Source organism: Anastrepha ludens, chromosome 2, assembly GCF_028408465.1.
Source record: "Anastrepha ludens isolate Willacy chromosome 2, idAnaLude1.1, whole genome shotgun sequence".
In the NCBI taxonomy this organism is placed as follows: Eukaryota; Metazoa; Arthropoda; class Insecta; order Diptera; family Tephritidae; genus Anastrepha; species Anastrepha ludens.
The window spans coordinates 34249895-34265620 of NC_071498.1; the positions used below are offsets into that span (position 1 = coordinate 34249895).

Consider the following 15726-nt stretch of genomic DNA (forward strand, 5'->3'; position numbering starts at 1 on the left):
TAACAGAAGTGACATAAAATTTTGGCCCCTATTATGAGTTGCATTCGATCTTCGATATTCGTTGGTTGTCGAAGATCGAAAATCGAATGTCAATTTGGTATTATGAGCGGTGCAACCCTGTCGAAATTTTCGTTGAATACCGAATTTAGAGTCGAATGCCATTTTGCTTTCGATTGTGGAGCGTACTGTGGGAAAACTTGTTAAAATGTAAGTTGTTTGCGATTATTTATGGTTTTATAGTAACAAAACAATAAATATATACTAATTTTGTTAATTTTATGCAGGTCGAAAGTCGTGAGTACCAAACAGCAACTAGAAAGGCTAGTTGCATTAATGGAAGAGAATCCACAATTTGCAAAAGGGATTTGCAACAAAGTACATGCAGCGAAAAAATGGGAAGAATTCACAACGGAGCTGAATTGCTTGGGACCACCAATTAGAACGGCAGCAAAATGGATTAAGGTGAATAATGGTTTTTTTTTTTTGTGTGATGTTTATAGAAATAAATTTTTTCCTTGGCAGGTATGGGCTGACATGAAGTCAAAAGCGAAAAAAAAAATGTCCCAAAACAAAGCTGAGCTCCGAGCAACAGGTGGGGGCCCTAACAAACTTCAGGGACTTTCAAGTACCGAAGAAAGCATAATCGGTTTGCTGCAATTTGATGTCTGCATAAATCCGCCTGGGGTGGAATTTGGCCTGGATACAACTACCAGTGACCAGTTCACAGTTTTGTCCGCGTCAAATCCTAGCCCAGAGCTTCTGGTCCAAAACTATGAGGAAAGTGAAGTAGATTTAAATTTAAATGTTCACGAGGAGCCAGCAGAAAAAACCAGAACAAACAAAAAGTCTCAAAAAGCAGAGAGATTGAGGTTACTGGAGTTGCAGACTGATGGCCAAAAACAATTTTATGAACAAATGATATCTACATTGCACAAAATCAAGCAAAGTGCTGCAGAAACAGCGGAATACTCAAAAAAAAATTACGAGTTAAAAAAAAAACGCAACCGACGAACTCTTGCAACTAAAACGGGAGAAATTGCGCGTTTACAAAGAAGAAGTTCTGAAGAAGCAACAAGACCGCAGATCAAAACTACAATTAAAAGTAGCGATTTTAGAGATCAAAAAGAAATTGCTATCGAAATAATTTTTATATTTAGTGTTAAGGAAACTGAAGTGATATTTTTTGTTTTATATTAGTATTAGGAAAAAAGACTGTATATATTTAAAGTAGGTTAAACAAATGAATTAATTTTTATATTTACATAGCTTTAAGCTACGTGCCTTAAAGAAACTGAAGTGATATTTTTTTTTTTATATTAGTATAAGGAAAAGACTGTATATATTTAAAGTAGGTTAAACAAATGAATTAATTTTTATATTTACATAGCTTTAAGCTACGTGCCTTAAAGAAACTGAAGTGATATTTTTTGTTTTATATTAGTATAAGGAAAAGACTGTATATATTTAAAGTAGGTTAAACAAATGAATTAATGTTTTTTATTAAAGAAATGAGATTGATTTTGAACTAAATAGCAAATTGAAATACGTAGAGCTGAAATACATATTTTTTTTCGAATGACGAATAACTGAATAAAGAAAATTTATAACAAAAATAAAACAGAAACTGTTTCATAAAGATTTCTATTTAATACTTTTTAGATTTTTTTATAATATTCTAAGAATTTCATTTCTTATGTGTTCTGCTTCTCCGTTATTTGACTCCACTTCAATATCTGCAGCATCATCGTTGAGGGTCTCGTCGGATAACTCTTCATCCGGAAGTTGAACATTATAAAACAAGCAAATGTTGTGCAAAGCTGCACACACATTAATAATTTGTGTTGCTTTTTTTGGAGAATAGTGAAGAGCTCTTGCCTGCAACAAACATCTAAATCGATTTTTCAGGACTCCAATTGTTCTCTCAATTATACTTCTCGCTTTGGCATGTTGTTTGTTGTAGGTCCTTTGTGGAGACCCTTCCTCAGAGTTTCTGAACGGGGTCATTAAATAAGGTTTAAGAGCGTATCCAGCATCACCTGAGACAGACAAAAATTATTAAAAACGGAGTTTCAATTGGTGTTTATTACATACCGAGGAGCCAAGTATTGCGACGGCCATTGAGATGTTGCTCCTCTAAATGCGCTTTCAATGGCGACATGTTGAAAGCCATGGAGTCATGAGTAGCTCCTGGATTTTTCGCATTTATATAGGTTATTTTCATTGTATGATCACAAACCTAAAATTTACATTATTCGCATTTAGAATTTATGACTCATATTTAAATATATGCAAATGTCTACTTACAATCATAGCATTAATGCTGTAGAATCCCTTCCTGTTGTAATACAAATGCTGAACTTCTTTCCTGGGAGCGACAATTTTAACATGCGTGCCATCAACACAGCCAATTATTCCTGGAATCCGGTATTTGCTATAAAAATGTGCTTTTCTTTGTTGCAGATCAGCCACTGTGCTACTAAATTTTACCCATCTTTGGCAAATATAATTTTCCAGGACATCTATTATTTCTGATAGTACAACAGAAACAGTGGGTTGAGCAAGTCCTATCATACCTTCGTTACCAATACTCAATTGGTACGATCCCTGAGCACAAACTCGCAGAACTGTGGCTAGCTTTAAAATATTAGGAATCGATTTGGCTCGGGTGCACTGCTGCAACTGGTTTTCTGTAGTGGACAGTAGGTTCACAAATGCCTCTTTAGATAATCTAAAGTTCTTTAAAAATCTGTAAGGAAATTTCTGTAATATTAAGTACGTCAACACATTTTGAAAGCTCTAAATTTACTCAGTGGAAGCCATTTCTGGGGGGTTGGACGCGCCCCTCAGCTGTTTTCTACTTCTAGCTAGTTCCACTAATCTTTCATCGTCCGATGAATCGTCGAACCACAACTCCGTTGTACTCATTTTCACGTAAATTACTTTTTTTAACTTTTAAAAATAATGTTGGCAAAGAATTTCAAGACAATCGCTTTTTCTTTTATTTTGATTTGCTGTATCAGCTGAGAAAAAATTATCTATTGTAAATGCGTCGAGCGATCGAAATTCACAATAGTCCTATTCTTCAACGAATGAGCACCATAATACCAAATGAAAATTCGTTCGATCAGCACTTTCGACTACAGTCGAAGATCGAATGTTGCTCATAATAGGGGCCTTTAGTTCTAATGTATACAAATATATCAATAGGGCGTCAAAAAAAACGAATGTTAAATATTTAAGGAGACAAGAACAAATAAAAAAATTTTCAAAAATCAGGGCGAATTTTCCTCCGCCTCTTAAAATTTATAGGGGTAGTCAGAGGTCCGAAAAAATTATGATTTTCAATCATTGTTTTTTGCTAGTCGACAGCTTTATTTTACAATAATAAAAACATAGCATTAATACATCGTATTTCGACTTGAATTTAGCAAAATTTCAAAAAAAAAATAATAATAATTCTAAAAGTTATCGCTACTTGTGTGGAGCCCGTTTCTCCAGAAGTCTCTTTCGGTGTCCATCACAAGTCCTTGGAGATTCATTTAAAATCAATCGGACAAGAGAAATTAGTTTTATTAATAGATAATCTTGTGCCTGATCAAAATCAGAAAATATTTTTCAGATATTCGAGAAAAAAACCGACAATTAATTGTTTCAAATAATCGAAATTAAAAAAAAAACAATCCTTCAATCAGGCACGAGTTTTTTATTTTTCCCAAAAGCAGCATACATTTTATTGAAATCTACCAATTGGTTTTTAAGTTACAGTGCTCTCCAGTTCAAAAAACATAGTTTTGAGTGGTGGTCATTTACCTGATGCTATTTTCCACTATTTACGGCGTAGCTTCCTCTTTATAATGAAATAAACATCCGATCATTTATATTAAAAAATAGCATTTTTCTTTGAATATCAAAATAACACCTCTTATTGGAAAACTCTTAATAACTAAATGCTACCTTTTATGACAGATTCTACGTCATAAATGGACTTACAAAAACAAAATTGGCATTGCTGGTTTTTTCAATTCATTCCTAAAAACACATTGTCCAAATTTTTATATCATTTAAAAATTGTGCCTTTGGTTTAATGAAATTGCACGCCTTTTGGTGCTTCGTCGGGAATTCTGATTATTAAATTAAGTTTCTTAAGAATATAACCTGAGATGTACTCCAATGCATCTTCCCGAAATTAATCGACTTCAAGAAACTGCGTTGGTATCTCGTCTGAACTCAAACACTTTCGCTTCATGCCTGAAGCAGAAAAGTAGTTTCGCTTGAAATCATTCCCACAAATCTGAATGACCACTCGCAATTTCCCACTGTATGCAGATTTGTCGCCTGGCACAAAAAACAGTGAACCACACTTAGTACTTTCACAAAATATTTTGTTTTTCTAATTTCCACAACTGAAAAGTTGAAAAGTTTAGTTTAGTCGGATTAAAGTTAAAGTTTATTCGGATTAAAACTAATGACTCTTAATGAAAATTTTTAACCAATATTGTTTTTATTATGGTTTACATTTATATTGGCAACACTGAGGCCCCTATTATGAGTTGGATTCGATCTTCGATATTCGTTGGTTGTTGAAGATCGAAAATCGAATGTCAATTTGGTATTATGAGCGGTGCAACCTTGTCGAAAATTTCGTTGCATACCGAATTTAGAGTCGAATGCAATTTTGCTTTCGATTGTGTAGCGTATTGTGGGGAAAGTTGTTAAAATGTAAGTTGTTTGCGATTATTTATTGTTTTATAGTAACCAAATAATAAATATATAATAATTTTGTTAATTTTATGCAGGTCGAAAGTCGTGAGTACCAAACAGCACTTAGAAAGGCTAGTTGCATTAATGGAAGAGAATCCACAATTCGCAAAAGGGATTTGCACCAAAGTTCAAGCACCAAAAAAATGGGAGGAATTTACAACGGAGCTGAATTGCTTGGGACCACCAGTTAGAACGGCAGCAAAATGGATTAAGGTTAATAATGGTTTTTTTTTGTGATGTTTATAGAAATACATTTTTATTTTCCCTTGGCAGGTATGGGCTGAAATACGTAGAGGAACTAAAAAACATATTTTTTTCGAATGACGAATAATTGAATAAAGACAATTTATAACAAAAATAAAACAGAAACTGTGGCGTAAAGTTTTCTATTTAATACTTTTTATATTTTTCTATAATATTCTAAGAATTTCATTTCTTATGCTGTACTTGCTATAAAAATGTGCTTTTCTTTGTTGCAGATCAGCCTCTGTACTACTAAATTGTATCCATCTTTGGCAAATATAATTTTCCAGGACATCTATTATTTCCGATAGTACTACAGACACAGTGGGTTGAGCAAGTCCTAGCATACATTCATTACCAATACTCAATTGGTACGATCCCTGAGCATAAAATCGCAGAACTGTGGCTAACTTTAAAATATTTGGAATGGATTTTGCTCGGGCGCACTGCTGCAACTGGTTTTCTGTACTGGACAGTAGGATCATAAACGCCTCTTTAGATAATCTAAAGTTCTTTAAAAAACTGTAAGGAAATTTCTGTAATATTAAGTACGTCAACACATTTTGAAAATACTAAACTTACTCAGTGGAAGCCATTTCTGGGGGGTTGGACGCGCCCCTCAGCTGTTTTCTACTTCTAGCTAGTTCCACTAATCTTTCATCGACCGATGAATCATCCAACCACAACTCCGTTGTACTCATTTTCACAAAAAATACTTTTTTTAACTTTTAAAAATGTTGTTAGCAAAGAATTTCAACACATTGGGTTTTTATTTTATTTTGATTTGCTGTATCAGCTGAGAAAAAATTATCTATTGTAAATGCGTCGAGCGATCGAAATTCACAATAGTCCTATTCTTCAACGAATGAGCACCATAATACCAAATGAAAATTCATTCGATCAGCACTTTCGACTACAGTCGAAGATCGAATGTTGCTCATAATAGGGGCCAATATTTTTTAAACTTCCGAAATATACGCAAAGAATTGAAATCAGTTTGATTTTAGCCGCTGAGTCTTTGAGTGTGCCTGGTGGAGATTTGTGTTCGCTCTTTGAAAATAATATAATTGATGCAGATAATATAAATAATATATAGTTACATACTTGTATTTGACTATATCAGGTATGGCGATTAATATACATAAATTCTCATTCGTATAATTCGCATGTGAGCAAATGTATTTACATACATATTTACTTATTACTTAATTAATTTATTACTTCTGCTACTTAGCCAACTTATTACAATGTAAGGAGGCTTTATTGTATGCATTGTGAAAAAAATTAAATTTAATTAGTACATATTTATTTACATATTTATAAGTTTATATTAAACAAATACCGGCAGCAGATAATGCATTTTGGTTTTTAAGTCTAAAATCATAGTGTTTTAAAAATCATAAATGCTTAGTCGTTACTTCATACAACATTTAAACACATATGCTCTTCCAAAATTTATAGCAGCATCTATGCACATACATATCTACATATTTGCAAATTTTGTGTGATTTTCTTTTATTGTAGTCATTATTGGGTTTACCCATATTTGCCAAACTTCTTCAAGACGAATTGCCGAATGCTAATTAAGTTGAAAATAACAGTATAATTGGAAAACCCCCCCATTCCATGACTTTGTTAGTCGACTCTCTTACGTAGTACGAGGTTCGGCTATTAAAAAACGGGACTGAGAAGAAGTACGCGTGCGCCAGTTGTTCGAATGCAGTACCTCTCGTTTATAGCCAAAGCATTCGCTCGCATCCAAGTTGTTGTTCTTTTTTTATTTTTGTAACATTCAGTAAAACTTAGAAAACCGCTACTGAGGCTTAAAATTTATTAATAGAAAAGTTTGTGTTTTGAGTGGTTTGAGCGTTTTGAATAAGGTCGCTAATACTTTGAAGATAATTCACGCAAGCAAAAGTAAATCCCAAGCTAAAAACAATAACGAAACATTGATAATCTGGTTTCAACTGGTATCTTTCTGAAGGTCAAGGAAACAATTATTCAACAAATAATAGGACTATGAATAAGTTCGTGCGGTTTTTTTTCGAAATTTGAAACTTTATTGACGTAAAATGGTTACAAATTTAATATTCAAAATATTGTCCATCGCTTACTACTACTTTTTCCCATCTTTCTGGCAATTCACGGATTCCCTTTGTGAAAAATTCGGTCGGTTTTGCCGCAATCCACGAATCGATCCATTTTTTGACTTCATCGTAATTACGGAAGTGCTGGTCAGCCAGGCCATGTTGCATCGATCGGAAGAGATAGTAATCGGATGGCGCAAGGTCTGGACTATACGGCGGGTGGGGTAGGACATCCCATTTGAGCGTTTCTAAGTATGTTTTGACCACTTGTGCAACATGTGGCCGAGCATTGTCATGTTGCAAAATAACTTTGTCGTGTCTATCGGCGTATTGCGGCCGTTTTTCTCGCAGTGCTCGGCTCAAACGCATCAATTGTCGTCGGTAGACATCCCCCGTAATCGTTTCATTCGGTTTAAGTAGCTCATAATACACAACACCCAGCTGGTCCCACCAGATACACAGCATAACCTTCAGGCCATGAATATTCTGCGCCGACGTCGATGTTGAAGCATGGCCAGGGTATCCATACGTTGCCCGACGTTTTGGATTGTCGTAATGGACCCACTTTTCATCGCCAGTCACAATTCGATGCAAAAAACCCTTTCTTTTGTGCCGTTGAAGCAGTTGTTCGCATGCCATAAAACGGCGTTCAACGTCTCTTGGCTTCAATTCATACGGCACCCAATGGCCTACCTTTCGGATCATTCCCATGGCTTTTAAACGTTTGGAAATGGTTGATTGATCAACTCCCAAAGTTTTTGCAACCTCTTCTTGCGTTTGAGCCGGATCTTGATCGAGCAATTCCTCCAATTCGGTATCCATGAACTTTGGCGGCGCACCCTCGCGTTCTTCGTCTTCCAAGCCAAAATCACCACTTTTAAAGCGTGCAAACCACTTCTGGCACGTTCGCTCAGATAGAGCATGCTCACCATAAACTTCCACCAAGATACGATGACTTTCGGCTGCTTTTTTCTTCATATTAAAATAATGAAGAAGAATTCCCCGCAAAAACACATTATTTGGCACGAAATTCGACATTTTCAAGTGTGGTAAAAATATTGTTGTTTACGCTTCAAATAAAAAACTTATACTGACGTTTGTGCCTTACGACAGTAGCTCTCCAATGAATGTTTGGAAATGTGGATCGATGGAATAATAATCAAGTTACGCCATCTGTTGTAAAACCGCACGAACTTATTCATAGTCCATTAATTGGCGCATACACTTCTGTTAGGTGTTTGGCCGAGTTCCTCCTCCTATTTGTGGTGTGTCTCTTGATGTTGTTCCACAAATGGAAAAACCTACAGTTTTAAGCCGACTCCGAAAGGCAAATAGAGCGGAGCTTTTTCAGGGCAGAAATACACTCGGAGGTTTGGTGTACGACAACCATTCGGAAGTGCGTACGTTCGAATCTCCTTGCATGAAACGCGTCCTTGTTATACTCGGTTTAAAAATAAGAAAAACACTAGCCGAATTGTAACAGAACATGTTTTGAGTTCTGCATTAAGACAATGCACCGACTAATTTCGCATTGTTCGTCAAGAGGTGTCGAGCCGAGTACATCATCTGAGTGTTACAGGCCCTTCACAATGGGCCCATTTCGGAAACGAATTCGACTGACAATAGATTGTGTATTTAGGTAGTGGTACGTGCTGCATATCATGCCGGAATTCACAAAAGTTGGTAAATCTCTACTTTTGCCGTACGGCAAGTCCGGTGCAAATGACAACTATTTAAAGAAAAACAATTTTGTATCGTAGACATTTTTATCGGTGGTGTTATTTATTAAATCAAATTCTGCTCTTCTTCCTGATTGGCGCGATTACCGTTTACGCGATTTTGGCCGAATTTAACAAAGCTCGTCAGCCAATATTTCGCGTGCTAACTGCCGCCAGTTAGAAATACCAAGTGATGCCAAATCCTTCTCCACCTGATCTTTCCAACGCAGAGGAGTCCTTCCTCTTCCTCTGCTACCAGTATCGAATACTTTCAGAGCCGGAGCGTTTACATCCATTCAAACGACATGACTCAGCCAACGAAGTCGCGGGAACTTTATTCGCTGCGCTATGTTTATGTCGTCGTAAAATTCATAGAGCTCATTGTTCCATCGTCTGCGATGTTGTCATCGTCCAAGCTTCTGCGGGCATGATGAGAACCTTATAGAGTGGTGTTAGATTTGGTGGTCGAGAGAGGAATTGACTAGGCTACTTAGTCCAAAGTAGCACTTTTTGGTAAGAGAGATTCTCCGTTGGATTTCACGATTATATCAAATTAAGAGTACAAAAAATGAATGGAATTTAAATTAATTAAGTAAACAGAAACCAAGTTGAGAAGCAAGTCGAAATCCAAAATTTGTTCTGAAAAATCCATATGTGCCCCGAATTCGAAGTTGTCGTCTCACTCATCATGTACAACTGCCATAAATTCTATTAAATCCCGCTTTCCCTTAAATAACTTTAAAATTCTTATTATTATTTCAATAGCTTCCCATTTTTCTAACTATTTTTGTAATATATTTCACAACAAACAAAAACCTCTTTATACCTAACGAGATATAATATTTGCTTTCACGACAAGAAAATCTGTTTTTTTTTTGGTATATGCGGCAGGCCGCTTAGATTGTCCGTCTTCTTCGCCAAATCCTAAGAGGTTCGTCTTCCGTCCATTTCACGTGATTGTTAACAAGCAAATTTGTATGAAATCAAAATAAAATGGTTTATAGTGCAACGTCAGTCTTGTTACTTCATAGTCACACCTAGTGTAGTAATTATCGTACTTAAATTCGATGATGCATTTGTGAGATGCCGACTCCAGAGCAGAGCCATATGTACATAAGTAATAGCCCAGCAAGAAGAGTGGCGGTCACGTTACCCTTCACGTAACCGCCACGCGTGGCCGTTAAACTGTCACTAACCACGCCCCTTTACAATCACGTTGTTAAAAGCGTTGGGAAAATCGTGCAAAAAACTTTGTGTACGTGTGATTTTTTATCCCTTTCATACATATGGATTCGTTTGCCAGTGCCAGTTTCATACAAACGTAGCGACGAGCAAAATAACTTTTAGGCCAGTGCCGGCAGCACAGCGCGATAGCCTAGCGGCTAGCAATGTGGGCTTCCGATCCAAAATCCTTGGTTCGAATCACGAAAAAAAAATTTTTTTATACATTTGTTTTATTTTGTTTTATGATATGTTTATGAGGAGAATTTTTTCATGGCAGAAATACACTCGTGTTTTGCCATTGCCTGCTGATGGGCGACCGCTATTAGAAAAATGTTTTTATTAATTTTGCTTTCACCGAGATTCGAACTGACGTTCTCTCTGTGAATTCTGAATAGTAGTCACGCACCAACCCATTCGGCTACGGCGTTTGTTTACTTTGGCTGATGCAAAAATGAGGAAAAATATTTGAATGAAGTTTGCTTACAGCTTACACATTTGCCAAAGGTTGACAATTTGATTCTCGGCCTACTTTGATATCAAAAAGAGAGAAAAGATATCTTTTTGACTTATTGCTTTGACAGCCACTTGCCGTTTTTTTTTGTTTTTTTTTTCTATTGATGCAAAAATGAGAAAAAATATATGAATGAAGTTTGCTTACTGCTTACACATTTTCCAAAGGTGACGGAGAATCAAAAAAAAGTCGATTGTGTTAGAGTTTCGGGCACGCAGGTTTTGCTGGGTAATATCTAAAATTTTTGATTTTTACCGACAACAAGTATGTGTGACACGACGCCACCCGACTGCACTAACACATACAAAGCTCAGTCAAGCATGCTGTATCGTCACCAGAGGCCATATGCCTAGCGACAAGAACAAAATGCATTAATAGGCGCAGGCGTAGCTGCCATCATCCTAGTTGCCATAGCGCTGAACAGTCGCGGCGGCGCCGAACAGTTTCAACTATTGTACTGTGCAACAAAAACTCATCATCAAAAAATTGATTTATAAATTCGAGCTCATAGTTCTAAGAGCAAGTACTTTCATCCATAAAACGAGCCGCCCATATGCTAATTTTCTCGACAATTCGAAAATAGTCAATATTGGAATATTTCGCGTAGAATTATTTGCCAATATTCAATTTTTGTCAAGTCGAGTGCCCGCGGCTCCGTAAATATGTTTGCACCCATATATGTATGTAAATACAGTAGGTTCTGTTTTTATGCGGCTTTTTTTTATGCGGTTTTGAAATAGTGCGGTTTTTTTTTAAATTACAAAATGCATGTCGACCTATCGGGAATTGTACATATAAACAAGTATGGAACCGCCGCATAACTATCTAGATCAGACGTGTACATTTCCTAAAGTGACGAAAGTGATTTTACGCCAAATCCTAAACGAACGCGCAACATGTGGGTATTGTCTGATTCTATTTCTGACTTAAATTTATTTTTCGATTCTGACGTTTCTTAAATAAAGATATAATTTTCAAAAATACAATATTTTGTTTATGCGATTTTATTTAATTATTTCAGATTCATGCGGTCTATGGAACGTATCTATAGTTATAATATGGGACTAGTTCCCTTTTTTATGCGATTTTATTACATTATTTCAGATTTATGCGGTTTTAGCATTTGAAACGTATCTATAGTTTTACTATAGAACTGGTAGCTTTTTTTATGCTGTTTTTTTTATGCTGTTTCTTGCGGAACGTATCTACCGCATAAAAACAGAACCTACTGTATATGTTTCTAAATGCTCGACAACCGCAGCTGCCTGTTCAAGGTTACTGTACATTAGGCCGGGCCGATTTGTGGGAAGGCAAAAAAATCGCCCATTGCTCTGTGAAAATCATATTCTAGGGATCAGAATAAGAAATTTTGCCGAAGGAACCATACCTCTAAAACGATTTCTGATGTCCAATATGGGTCGAACTTTTTAGTTTCTTTTCTATAACTCACATTCATTCATTTACATATGTTCTGACTAAATAAATTTCTTAAGAGAAAAAATAGATAATATTATAAATAAATAAAAATAAAGAAAAAACATAGCCATTTAGCTGATTTTTTCATGTAAAGGCCAAAAATGGTGATATTTTGAAATTGGGGGACATCAGAATTCGTTTTAGAGGTATGGTTCCTTCGGCAAAGTTTCTGATTTTGATCCCTAGAATACGATTTTCATAGAGCAATGAGCGATTTTTAAATCGACTCGCCCTACTGTACATGCAATGCTGTGCCTATGAATGTGCGCTGTGCCTATGAATGCGCACCGGATTTCTTGAGAAATTTTACCGTATGTTTTGCTGTGGCGAGGCACATATGTACATACACACAACATATATACATATATCCGCATATATACATACATATATAAATTCACAAGTTTAAATTTGCTTATGCCATCCTTCTGTGTGCCTGGTAATGAAGCATTTTCTATACATACATATATATACGTATATCTTTTTTCTTCTTCTTTTTGGTGTCGCTTTTTCGTTTCATCGAGTCTTAAATAACTCCCAACGATTCTAAATTGAAACATTAATGTAGAGGACAGAGTAAGGAAAGCTGTACTGTAACTCTATTTTCATGCAAAAAGGCCATATGACGTAGGTGGGGACTTTCTCCGAAGAACACTCTCTGGCCGTATAGAATCGTTATCATACCTATCTTCGGGCAAGTCATCGACTAGAAACTGGCTTCAGAAGATACAACGCATGGCGCTTATATGTATCAGCGGCGCTCTTGGAACCACACCCTCTGATGCTCAGAATATTATTTTCTTCTTACCTTCCCCAGATTTAGTTGGTAAACAAAATACAAGTAACACTGCTGCTCGGCTTGTCGCAGCTAACCAGTGGCGCAATTTAGGTGTATGACAATCGGTCTGGATTCAAAAAATTCGGTTGACTATTGTTTGAATGAACCATACTTTATTTAGTACAAGAATTCCTGCTAGACGTGAGTGGGTTCACAATATACCAGGTCGGAATAACTGCTTACGTTCTTTACTTATGTCTCAAGGCTTGACGATAAAGTTCACTTTGATGTCTATTGAAGGAAGTCAAAAGTAAGCGTTTCGGGTCGTCTTCCTAAATGCTGTAGCGTTTTCCAGGCCGGAATTCTAGTTAATACTGAGGTAACTGTTTGGTTGGGCAAAAAAGTGACTATCTTTAGAGAAATCTATATTTATTCTGACAACCAAGCAGCGATTAAATCTCTTGGTGGGGTTATCACTAATTCCACCATTTCTCGCAAATGCCGAGCAACGAGATGGAGGAATATTTCCGCATCCATTTGAAATGGGTGCCAGGGCACAGTGAAATACCAAGGAATTGTAAGGCAAACAAATTAGCGTGATAGGGCACTACCACTCTCCTCTCTCTTGGTATAGAAATTGTAGGTATACCCTTCTCAACCTACAAACTGCGTGCACAAGTAGCATGGCAACTTCAGCCAACACGAGATGGGTTGATAGCCTGACATGTAATGCTATAAAAAGAACTTGGCCAAAATGAGACGTCAGGCGCTCAAATGCGCTACTTAGTCGGTCAAGGAAAAACGTCTCTACGTTAGTGGCATGCCACAGGCCACTGTCTCATAGGGCGACATGCTCAAAGATTGAACATACCTCATTTCGACTACTGCAGAAGCTGCAAGACTGAGGAGTAGGAAGAGCCCGTCAGACATCTTCTCTGTTACTGTCCTGCGTGGCATGCCATTAGATTTAGATACTTGGACTCTTCGTTCTTGAATGACACTGATTACTCTTGATCAATGGGTTTGCACTTAAACCCAATTGGTTTAACGAGGAGTAGCAGATAAACTGCTTTTTGTACTTAAGAATCATATCTTTTATGCTGCACAGGTATAAAGAGGGACACAGAAGAAGGAGGAAAGAAGCTTTATTAACAAAAAACTCAGACCGATTTTGCTTAATTGCTTTAGGTTTAATTTTAAGATTTTTGTACACACATACATACAAGGTGGCGCAAATTAATCATCCAATTTCGTTGTGGAATAACTTTTTACTAAATAAAAAATGGGTTTGAGTAGTGGAAATCTTTATTTTGATTGTCTGTTTGTATACAGCAGCTGTCTAATTCACAATTGTCAAATTTGACGCCATGACGTCATTTGAAATAAAGTATTAATCTTCCGCTAGGGTGATTAATTTTGCGCCAACTTGTACATATAATACTCTGAGATGACATCAACCCTTAGATTTAAACTTTTTATCATTATTTTTTAAGTTATCCTAGAATATTCATTCTTAGTAATATTTGGTCTACCTCGAAACCTACTAATATAGATAAAAAAAATTTTGTTCACAGAAATGTTTCCTCGGCCATATATTCATCTCATAACTGTAGCTTTATTGCTGTGCGTTTCTGCCAAACCACAACAATCAAACACACAAGCAAATCCCGATTTGGATCAAACTATTAAGGATATATTTTCGCAAAACCGCTCTACGCCAGTTCAAGGTGCCGGCACTGGCTTTGGTAAAATTGTTACCCCCGAGCCTGTGGATCCCACACAACCGCAAATAGATTTCAATTCGACGAGTGGTAGGGGACCGTGTAATTGTGTACCTTATCACATTTGCGATCCATCTTCGGGCACTAAAACTACTCCAGTCGAGGATGGTGAATTTGACGGTTTCGGCTTGATTGACATTCGCTTCAATAATGATGACCCGGTGTGTGAACATTCCCTTGATGTCTGCTGCGGTAGCCAAAATCAGCACCGTGACAGTCTCACGCCCAAACCGCAAGAGCAGCGTCCCGAGCGTCCAAAAGGATGTGGCATACGCAATGTTGGAGGAATTGATTTCAACATTACTGGCGCCCTCGACAACGAGGCAGGCTTCGGCGAATTTCCTTGGACTGTGGTTTTGCTGCATGCCAGCAATTACAGTCACTTCTGCGGCGGCTCACTCATTCACCCTCGAGTGGTGCTTACGGCAGCGCATTGTGTGATTGGACGCGCGAAATCGGGTTTCCTGGTACGTGCCGGTGAATGGGACTCACAGAGCACCAAAGAGCGCTTGCCATATCAAGAGCGCAGTGTGCAACGCATAATTACACATCCCAACTATGATCCGCGAAATGTCGGCAACAATTTCGCAGTGGTAGTGCTAAGTCAAGCATTTGTATTGGCCGATCACATTAATGTTATTTGCCTGCCCAATCAAAATGCAGCACCGCTTGCCAACGCTCAGTGCTTCGCCAACGGTTGGGGCAAGGACATTTTCGGTGAGGCTGGCCGATACAGCGCCATCATGAAACGTGTACCGCTGCCTATTGTTGACTTTGGTACCTGTCAGACCCGCTTGCGTGGCACACGTTTGGGGCAGAAATTCGCTTTGGATCGCTCGTTCATTTGTGCCGGTGGCGTGCGTGGTGTGGATACGTGTCAAGGAGATGGCGGCGCTCCGTTAGTCTGTCCCATTGGCTTGCCAGCAGAAAATCGATATGAACAAGATGGCATCGTGTCTTGGGGTATCGGCTGTAATGATGACATACCCGCAGCCTATGCGAGTGTTGCGACGGCACGTGATTGGATTGATCAGCAAATGTTCTCCTTGGGTTATGGCACCACATCTTACACACCGGTTTAAATTTACACACATGGACGCGTGCATACATGAGAGATTAAAACTTTTGAATAAAATTATTAAATAAAGAA

The 15726-nt window shown here is 37.4% G+C and overlaps 3 protein-coding genes across 4 annotated transcripts; 2 read left to right on the forward strand and 1 right to left on the reverse strand.

Moving 5' to 3' along the window:
• The first annotated feature begins 68 nt into the window (after positions 1–68).
• Positions 69–1286, forward strand: LOC128857146 (uncharacterized). The gene is made up of 3 exons (XM_054092749.1): positions 69–207; positions 285–462; positions 523–1286. Coding segments are annotated over exons 1-3 (855 nt in total). The 5' UTR covers positions 69–205; the 3' UTR covers positions 1198–1286.
• A 388-nt stretch (positions 1287–1674) lies between these two features.
• Positions 1675–3173, reverse strand: LOC128857152 (putative nuclease HARBI1). 2 transcript variants are annotated; one of them, XM_054092772.1, is made up of 5 exons: positions 2807–3173; positions 2305–2746; positions 2092–2236; positions 1932–2036; positions 1675–1875 (listed from the first exon to the last, which is right to left on the reverse strand). In XM_054092772.1, the coding sequence occupies exons 1-5, from the start codon at positions 2923–2925 to the stop codon at positions 1829–1831; spliced, it is 858 nt and encodes a 285-aa protein (XP_053948747.1). In that variant the 5' UTR covers positions 2926–3173; the 3' UTR covers positions 1675–1828. The 2 variants fall into 2 exon arrangements, with proteins under 2 accessions (XP_053948747.1, XP_053948738.1); XM_054092763.1 differs by having other exon boundaries at positions 1675–1888.
• A 2736-nt stretch (positions 3174–5909) lies between these two features.
• On the forward strand, positions 5910–15726 carry LOC128868268 (phenoloxidase-activating factor 2-like). Its single transcript, XM_054110152.1, has 2 exons — positions 5910–6127; positions 14370–15726. The coding sequence occupies exon 2, from the start codon at positions 14372–14374 to the stop codon at positions 15656–15658; it is 1287 nt and encodes a 428-aa protein (XP_053966127.1). The 5' UTR covers positions 5910–6127; positions 14370–14371; the 3' UTR covers positions 15659–15726.

Bases quoted from the DNA above. Each gene is read 5' to 3' on its own strand.
- LOC128868268 (XM_054110152.1), top strand. From the start codon at position 14,372: ATGTTTCCTCGGCCATATATTCATCTCATAACTGTAGCTTTATTGCTG.
- LOC128857152 (XM_054092763.1), bottom strand. From the start codon at position 2,925: ATGAGTACAACGGAGTTGTGGTTCGACGATTCATCGGACGATGAAAGA. The intron at 2,747-2,806 runs GTAAATTTAGAG...ATTTCCTTACAG, and splicing joins CCAGAAATGGCTTCCACTGA to ATTTTTAAAGAACTTTAGAT. The intron at 2,237-2,304 runs GTAAGTAGACAT...TGTAAATTTTAG, and splicing joins ACAGCATTAATGCTATGATT to GTTTGTGATCATACAATGAA.
- LOC128857146 (XM_054092749.1), top strand. The intron at 463-522 runs GTGAATAATGGT...TTTCCTTGGCAG, and splicing joins CGGCAGCAAAATGGATTAAG to GTATGGGCTGACATGAAGTC.